Below are 9,132 nucleotides of genomic sequence, written 5' to 3' on the forward strand. Positions count from 1 at the left end.
CACGCACCCCGGCTGTCGCCGCGGCCCGGGCGCCCCCGGCGCGGCCCCCCCCCCCCCCCCCCCCGGGGCCTCCCCCACCCCTCCCGCGCTGTGGGCCCGTAGCGGGCGGCGGGCGCCCCCTGGCGGCATCGCTGCCGCCGCCGCTCCAAGATGGCGCAGGCGATCTTCGAGGCGCTGGAAGGTAACGGGGCCAGACCGGGGCCGCGCCGGGAGCGCCCGGGCCGCGGCGACAGCCGGGGTGCGTGACCCCCGCTCCTCTGAGCTCCCCCTGTTCAGCGCCGCCGCCGCGCGGGACGAGGGGCTGTGGCGGGGCCGCCCCGTGAGGCCCGGCCCGGCGCGGCGTGGGGCGCTCCCGGTAGCCCCGGGCTGTCTCCCGCGCTGCTTCTCCGCTGCCTGCACGGCGGACGCAGCTGCAGTCCCCGCCGGCAGCCCCCACCGCAGCCCGGGGCTCGCCACGCCGTCCCCGGCTCTCTGCGGCACCTCTGGCACCTCCGGTCCCCCGGCCCTGTGCCACCTCCTGCCTGTGCGCCGCGGCATCCCCGCACCGCCCGTCGCAGTGCTCTGTGCACCGGGCATAGCCCTCGTTAACCGCGGGCCCTGTGCTCGGTGCGCCGCATCCCTACCCTGCCCCAGTGCCCCATGTCCCAAGGCATCCCATTCCCTCCCCGCCCCTGTGCCTGGTGCTCTAAGGCACCTCATCCCTACCCTGTGCCTGTGCCTGGTGCTTCTGGACACACCATACCCATCCTGTTCTTGGTGCTCCAGGGCACCTCATCCTCTCCCTGTCGCTGTGCCCTGCACATTGGGGCATTCCCATCACCCCCGTCTCTGTGCTCAGGAAACAGCCCCATCGATCCCCAGGGCATTCTCATCATTCCTGTGCCTCCCGTGTCCCTGCATGCTGGGGTCCCACATCCTCACCACGCCCCAGGGATCACACCATCGGTCCCACTGCTGTGCCACGCTCCGTGCCAGCCCCAGGGATAGCGCCTGGGTGGGTGCATGTGTATTTTGAGGGGTGACTGTGCTCTTCGGCACAGCCTGGGCAGTGCCTGTTGTGTGGGTGAATGGGTGGGTGATGAAATACATCTCAGTTTAGTGTTGGGACACTGTTACAGCCAGGTGCCATCTGAGGAGGGTGTGCCAAGCTGTGGCAGTCTGACGCTGGGCTAGGGGTCAGCCTCTTTGGAGAGAAGCTATTTCACAGGCATTGATTTCCTAAATTGGGTTACAGATGTATTTTCCTTTACATGGGAGAGGCACCACTGCCTGGAAAGCCTGGCACTGGGATTGTCACCTGTGCTTTCGAAAATCACCTGTGACCACAGCAGCAGAGAGAGGAGCAGAGAATAAATATTTTTCTCTATTTTGTCAGGTTACTTGGTGCATTTGCTAGCACCCTGTGTAGAATCAGGTCCCTATTTCCTCTCTGCAATCAGCTCCTCATTGTGTGAGTTTCCTTGCAGCATTCAGGACAGCAAAGCTTTTTAGGTAATTCAAGAAGTGTGGGTTTCTTTTTAAGCCCACAGCAATTGGCAGCTTTTGGTGTCTGAGCTTGTTTGTTTTGTCTTGTTGATTGGATTACAAGTCGATGATGACTTGGCATTCTTAGAGCAGCCTGGTCTCAGAGTGCTGCAGGGCACAGGTGCATCTTCACCTGTCACTAAAGTACCTGGTGCTCCTGTCAGAAAAAAAGACTTTATCACAAGGGCAAATTAGCACCTGGGTGACATGGACAGTCTTGTTCCATCTCCAGCTGAGAGAAATTTGAAAGGGGAAAAAAAAGAAAGCACGGATCAGTAGTCCTCTGCTTTTATCTTGGCTTCCCCAAATCATCTTGGTTTTGTCAGGCTCTGGGCACCTCAGCTCCTGCTGCTGCCAGGAGAGAGGGAGCTAGCTGGGTTTTTTAAGTTCCATGACTGTGAAGAGCATCCTGCAGACTGGTGCTGGCTGTAGGCAGGGCAGGATCGATCCAGAGCTTTCTCCTGGAGTCTGTGGATTTCTGTGAGTGGCATCCATGTAACCGAGTAACTGCCAGCTTGTCTTCACTGGTCACTAACCATGACCTCAGGGATTTCCCTCTGGGGAAGTGTGGTGTTGTGCAGTTACTCAGTGAAGTGCAGGGACTCTGAATTGCCAGATAAATTCTGTTGTCCTGGGCGATTTTTCTCCATCAAGAGGCTGAGTGCAACATTGACAATGTTGCTGCATCATTGTGTTCAGGTCTTGGCCTCTCCTCAGGCTTCTTCCTCCTAGTGGGATCAAGGCAACTGTTTGGCTTTTTTCCTTGGAAGATCTGACTGTGCCAGAAGGAAACCCAGTTGTCAGGCACATCAAGAGTGGCACTGTTTGTGCAATCTTTGCTATCCCCATACTATACTTCACCTGAATTTTTGATCCTTCTTTTCCTTTTAGCTTATTTTTACTGGAGAAGGGCTGCTCCATGTCACTCTCTGCTTTGGCTGTGCTGTCAGAAGCCTGCAGTGCTACCTTTGCAGTTGGCCAGAGGTTACTTGTGCAGGAGGAGGTGTGTTTTAAAGCAGGGCTTTGGCTGGAGTGAGGTGGTCCTCCCAGGAGTGTTCCAGTGGCGTTCTGCCGGCGGGGCTGAGCTGCAGGGCTGGCTCCAGCTCTCCCTGCAAGCCAAGGCTTGCAGAACTGGACCTGCAGCTTTGCTGTGCCTCTGTGATCTGTGAAAGGCTTCCCATAGGCATGGTGGAAATTTGATGGGAGTGTGTGATGTAGCAGTGGGATCTGCTGCCTTCCAGGCAGCTGCCTGTGCCCTTGGAGGATGGTGCTCTGCTCTCTCACAGGGACACGGGCAGGGTTTGCAACCTCTTCTCAGTGAAAGGATGAAAAAGGTGTTCACAGAGTCTTAATGTGACGTTCTTCACTGGAAATGCAGCAGAAATGAGTATTTAGGGTATCTTTAAAAGGCTGTAGATTATATGGGTATTCCCCATCAAAAAGGTAACATTCCAGTTATTCAGGAAAAATTTTATGAGAGGAACTTGGGGTAGTGGATGCTCCTGCTGAGCTGTGATCTGCTGTGGTGCTTCACTGTCCTTCCTGCTGCTGGGCAACCTCTCCTCATCTCAGCACAGTCCTCGCCTCACTGCTTTGAAGTGATCAGACAGATTGATTTTCCTTTCCTGTGGCACATAATTCTGAGTCCAGAGCTTTGCAGTTTCGTCTTGCAAAGATCTGGAAGTGAAAAACCACCTAAGACCCCCCCCCCCACCTTTCTTCTCTCCCTTAGTCCACAAGGTGTAACACACAACCTGGCCATGCCATTTGCTTCCTTTGTGGATTCTGTGTCATAAAAGAGTGGTAGGAAGGAGTGATACATAAAAATCACCCCATTCTGGTATTTTTCTTCCAAAATCAGATTGTCCTTTGTGTCTTTACATTCACTTTCTAAAAAGAAAGAGTGTGTCCTGCTTAATCGACAGTCATGTGCTGCTGGCCAGGTTGTCTCCCTAGATGTGCAGTCCCAGTCTCCAACATTTTAGCTATAGTGAAAAATGTTTGTGCCAAAGCAAGCAAGCTGATTCTAACAACAAATCTGACTGGGTGTGTGTGCCCTGTGTCTGATCAGATCTGGGAATGCTGGCCTTGAAAACAGGGAGGCATTTGTGACACTGCTGCTGGGAGAGCTGCTGCACACAAGGATTTTGTCTGCTCCAAGCTCAGTGTCTGTGCTGCATCCACCCAGGCTTCTGCCCTGTGACATCCCCACATTCCCTGTGACATTCTCAGCTCTTTTCATACCTGTGTTATAAGCATCCTTCCTCTCTGCAGCAAGTGCCTGAAATCTCTTTTGGTTTTCCTTGCCCTTCTTCCCTTCCCTTTTTGCACCAAAGGAATTATGAAGACAGGTGGGAGTGTTGCTGTTGTGTGGTAGTTGATGCTGTGGAGTAGAGGGTGAGAGGATGAGAGTGGCTCTGGGAGGACAGAGCAGCAGCTGGAGAGTGGCTCAGGAGAGAGCTCCCAGTGCCCAAACACTCCCTGTTTGGCTGCGTTCAGTTTACCATCCATGCTTGTGTCTCCTTTCAGGAATGGATAATCAGACAGTGCTGGCTGTGCAGTCCTTACTGGATGGGCAAGGAGGTGTGACGGATCCGTCTGCTCCAAATGTCAACTCCTCCACCACCATCCAGCCCATGGGTGAGTCCTGGTGGCACTGGGAGAGAGGAGAGGGGCAGGCGGGCCGAGTGTGTAAGGTGCTGCTACGAGTGTTGTGTGCCCTCAGCAAGACCAGACAGAGCAGGAGGAAGGAAGGGACAAGTGCCCAAGCGAGCAGTCATGTTTTTGGAGGTGGTCATGACAACGGACTTGACCATGAGCTTCCAATAAAGGCACAAAGGGAGGGAGAAGCCACTGCCCCCACCTCTAGCCCTTGTTACTGTTCACTTCTTTTATTTAATATCCACTCCTCCTCTGGAGATGCTCAAGTGCTCCAGTCCTGGAGCACCTCTGTATGAGTGAATATGGGAACTGGTCATTTACATGCATGTGGTCCCTCACTGTGCTGGACTAGAACTTGCTGGCTGGATGTGGAGTTATCCCCCAAGGAGCTACAGTCTGTGTCCCCAAAAATGGTCAACTTCAGGCTGACTCAGACAGGAGGAATAGCCTTGTGAGTCTGCCTGAATGGAGTGCAAATGGTGTGTGATTTGCTAACGCTGCAGATTTCAGCTGGGACATGTAACTGGGTTGTCTTCTTTCTGCTTCTAACATCAAGCAGAGGTGCCAAAAACCAGCAGTGTTGTGGAGGGGTGGCTTTAGGACACAAGCTGACAGTGACTTTGTGCCCTTACCCAAGGTACTTCTTGTGCTTTCTGCAACCTGAGTAATAAAATGTGCCTCAGCCAGCATAATGCTGATGCTTTGGAAGGAGCTGCTTTGACTAAAAGCAGAGAGTGCTACAGGAGAAAGGTTGGTTGTTCCTGTCTTTGGGATGAGAAGACAGACAGTGGGATTAGTGTGTCCCAGGGAAACAGTGGGATTTGTGTATGGGAGCAGGGCTAAGATGGGCTCAATCCCATTAGTTGTCTTTAGGGAGAACTTGGGCTTGGAGAGGGCGGACAGCTTGGCCCTTGCAGCTGATCTCTCCTGATGGTGATGTCCTTGAGGTGCTGAGATCCAAAGGTGCCTGTTACACCCTACATTGTGTCTGCTGAGTGGAGCACTGGGGAATGCAGGAGAAGGCCTGAAGCTCTGCTCTTCTTCACTGCAGATGATGAAGACGTGTTCCTGTGTGGGAAGTGTAAGAAGCAGTTCAACTCCCTGCCTGCCTTCATGACCCACAAGAGAGAGCAGTGCCAGGGCAGTGCTCCATCCCTCTCCTCGGTGTCTCTGGCTGCCAACAGCGTGTACACCCCATCCATCACCTCGGTGCAGCAGGCTCCCAGTGCTGGCCGGCAGGTACCGTGCTGGAGGCACAGGCTCTGCTGCTCTGCTGCTGGGATTTGGGGCTGGGGGGGAATCGGGGTGAGGCTTTTAGATCCAGTGGTGCCTCATGACTGAGCTCTTTTCTAGGAGGCTCAGCTGTTGTTCCTTTGTTGGCTTTTCACCCCGTGGTTAAAGTGGGGTCTCTGCAGTGAGGTGTCCTCCAGCAGGAATGTCTGTCTGACAGCCTTTTTCCAGGACAGGACAGAAGGGATTTCATGTTGTGTCTGTGCTGCAGCCAGCCCCAGTGTCACTGTCCACAAGCCTGGGTGCACTTTCATATTGCTCAGGAGGGCATGGCTCTTGCTGTCCCCTGGGCTGTGGTCTGGCTCATGGGTAAAAGAGGAGCAGCTTCATCCCTGCATCCCTTCTCTCATTCCTGAAAATAAGCCCATGTAACGTGGTGTGATGAACGTTGGGGGAATATCCCCTCTGGAGTAATTCTCATCATTCCTTAGAGAATTCTCCAGTGTGAGTCCCTGGTGTATGACATGTAATGTGCCTGCAGTTGAGGCTTCCAAAAGTACTTTCAAACCAGCTTCTTTTTTCCAATTAATGTAGTTCCAGTGGATGGTGCTTCTTCCCAGGACTGAAAACACAGGTTGTTTCCAGCCAAAAAATTCAACAGTCTTCCTGCCCTGCTATAACCTGAGTCCGGTCTGAAGAGATGAGCCTGACATTTACTATCTGCAGCCAGAGCATTCTCCCTGAATTTTCCACCTTCCCTTGCTGGGGCAAGCACCCAGGAAAGGCCTGAACTTGTCCATGACCAGTTTGTCCTGCAGATCTTGTTTAATAACCCCTGATTTGAATTGCAGCCAATGGCCACTTTCTGAGCCACTGTGACATTTTTTTTCTGCCTTTCTGAAGAACATTTGTGGAGCTAGAAACTCCCACAGACTCAGCAGGAAGCTGCAGATAATTGCTGTGCTCACTGCTGACCGGAGGCTGTGAAAGCAGAGACCCTGAGGTTCTGTAAAAAGCAGTGTCATTGGTTTTTGGGTATTGTTTTGTCCTGTTGCTGGTAAACAGTGTATCTTTTCTTTCAGCAAATCTCTACATACATCACAGTTCCCCCATCACCTTTGATTCAGACCCTGGTGCAGGGGAACATCTTGGTCAGTGACGAGGTGCTGATGTCAGCCATGTCTGCGTTCACCTCCTTGGACCAGCCCATGCCATCTGTGCAGCCCCCAGTGCAGGTAAGGGGCACGTGTGGATCCAGGGAGTCATGGGTAGAGCTCACCCAATTCCAGCCCCATGGCCATGGGAGTGACACCTTCCACTAGACCAGGTTGCTCCAAACTCTGTCCAGCCTGGCCTTCAACACTTCCAGAGATACTGCCCACACTGCTGAGGTGCCTCCCAGAACATGGTTGGCTTTCAGGGCTGCAAGTGCCCACAGCTGGGTCATGTTGGGCTTCTCATCCACCAGCCCTCCCAAGTCTTTCCCTTCAGGGCTGCCCTCAACCCATTCATAGCCCAGCCTGTACTTGTGCTTGGGATTGCCCTCACCCAGGTGCAGCATTTTGCACTTGGTCTTGTTGAACTCCCTGAGGTTCACACAGGCACACCTCTCAAGGCTGTCCAGATGCCTCAGGATGCCCCGTTCCTTCCCTCCAGTGTGTTGACTGCACCCCACAGCTTGGTGTTGCTTGCAAACTTGCTGGATGCTGAGATCTTTGTCATGTGGTCTCTCCAGCTTTTTGTTGAGCCCCCATATAGTGATTGGCTTCCAGGGCCCTTGTCAGCTTACTCCATGGGTTCTTCTCCTGGGAGGGTTGTTTGGGCTCCCTCCACGCTGGCTGGCCTGTACACACTCTCCATGCTCTGAAAATATTCCTTGTAACCAGAAGGATTAAAAGCTTTAAAAACAAAGCAATAAAAGCAGTGGGGCTTGAGAGCTTGTGTTTTGGAGGAGGCAGTGTGTACCTGTGGGTCATGCCAAGCCTCCAGCACAGTCTGGTCCAACCTGCCAGCTGGATGTGCTGTGTTGTGCAGAGACATCACCGCTGTTCCTGCAGGCAGATTGGGATTTGGAATGTGTGTGAGGGAGCAGCCCCTCCAGCTCCTGGCTGCTGCATTTCCAACGTGTTGTGTGTCTCTCTGGTTGCAGAGCAGCATGAGTATGCACGCTGGGGCTGGCTACCTGTCCCAGCCCCCCCCCTCCACCGCCGCCCCCGCCACCGCCCCCTCCTCAGCCTCCGCCTCCCCCCCCAAGCATGGGGGCTCCTGGGCAGCCTGGCACCGGCAGCGGGGTGGTGGAAGTGTACAGTGCTCCTGCTCCCATGGCAGCATCCAGCACCGTGGAGATCCAGACCCTGGGCATGCAGCCCTATCCGCCCATGGAGGTAAGGCCGGGGCTGCTCCTAGGGATGTGTCCTCAGAGAATCACAGAATGGATTGGGTTGGAAGGGACCTTAAAGCTCATCCAGTTTCAATGCCCTGCCTTAGGGAGGGACACCTTCCACTGGACCAGATTGCTCCAAGCCCCATCCAATCTGGCCTTGAGGGACATGGAATTATAGTGTGGGAAGATGGGTTAGGTTATTTGGCAACAATTATTTTCTCTGGGAGAAAGTAGCAAACAGAAGGAGATCAGTAAGATGATGGGGATTCTGAGAACAGGAGAAACAGCTAAGAGGGACAGAGGACTGGCACAGGTTTAGGAGATCTGAACATTTGTTTTTGGCTGAGGGATACCTGCATATGTTGGGAGTGAGAGGGAGTTGAGGTGAGGGGCTCACCTTCTGTAGAAGCACAGAGCACCACACTGCACAGTTCAGGCATATGTGGAGAGAAAAATTCAGTCTAAATCTCAATGAGCTTAACATGGTGGCTTTTGCTAAAGAATGGCAAGGTGGATTTACTGGAAGTTCCAGTGGTCAGAAATGGATGGGGATGTTGGATAAATAGTGGTCTGTGTTAATTTATCAGGGTGGGCAGCAGAAACGCCCTCAAACTATCACCTCAGACTGATCACTGTCTCTAAGTGCCCTTTCCTAATTTTGATGCTGACATAAACAGCCATGCTTTGGCACCTGGAGTTTCCTTGTGCCTTCCTTGCCTTCTGCAGTCCTGCCAGGGCAGGCAGCAGGACCTGCCACAGGGTCAGCAGTGATCCTTCTGGTAACCGGCTCCAGAGGGATAAGAAACTCTTCCAGGCATGAGACATAGATGAGGGACAAGACAGCTCCCTCAGAGTGTTTCTTTGCTGTCCTGTTCCTGCTGTAATAGCTTCTGGATGCTTTTTGATGTTCAGCAGGAGAGTTTCACACTGTGCAGGGTGTTAGTTTTGGTTAGAGACACATTGTTGGACTGGTGAACCAGAAATTTGATCCAGTTTGGCAGAAGGCAGAAAACCCATCTACAGCCTAGTGTGGGTGGAGATGGAGGTTAGGGCATGGTATAACTCTGTAGCAAACCTGTTCCACTGATGAATTGCCCTCTCACAGGTACCGAGCCAGTGTGTGGAAAGCCCTGTGTACCCCTCTCCCTCTGTGTACAGCCCTGGGAAGCAGGGGTTCAAGGCCAAGAGCACCAGTGCTCCCACGCCCCTGAGCAGCGCAGGAGGAGGCTCTGTGGTTGGCTTTGATTCCCCTGCCGCTGCCAAAACTCGCCGCTGCAAGAACGAGGGTGGGCTGCAGGAAGGTGAGTCCCTTACAGCTCCTGCCCTGTGAGTCA

At 53.6% G+C, this 9,132-nt stretch overlaps 1 protein-coding gene across 1 annotated transcript in view; it reads left to right on the plus strand.

The window, feature by feature from the left end:
- The first annotated feature begins 135 nt into the window (after positions 1-135).
- The window catches only part of ZNF341 (zinc finger protein 341), a 19,550-nt gene continuing 10,553 nt past the window's right edge, over positions 136-9,132 (plus strand). The window contains 7 exon segments of the mRNA XM_042050851.1: positions 136-238; positions 4,054-4,164; positions 5,237-5,424; positions 6,498-6,650; positions 7,565-7,606; positions 7,608-7,799; positions 8,904-9,099. Coding sequence (XP_041906785.1) covers positions 151-238; positions 4,054-4,164; positions 5,237-5,424; positions 6,498-6,650; positions 7,565-7,606; positions 7,608-7,799; positions 8,904-9,099 — 970 coding nt within the window. The 5' untranslated portion in view covers positions 136-150.

The sequence above is a fragment of the Corvus kubaryi genome, unplaced genomic scaffold (assembly GCF_017639235.1).
Source record: "Corvus kubaryi isolate FWS band 111438036 unplaced genomic scaffold, C.kubaryi_AGA036_p1.0 134, whole genome shotgun sequence".
Classification (NCBI taxonomy): domain Eukaryota; kingdom Metazoa; phylum Chordata; class Aves; order Passeriformes; family Corvidae; genus Corvus; species Corvus kubaryi.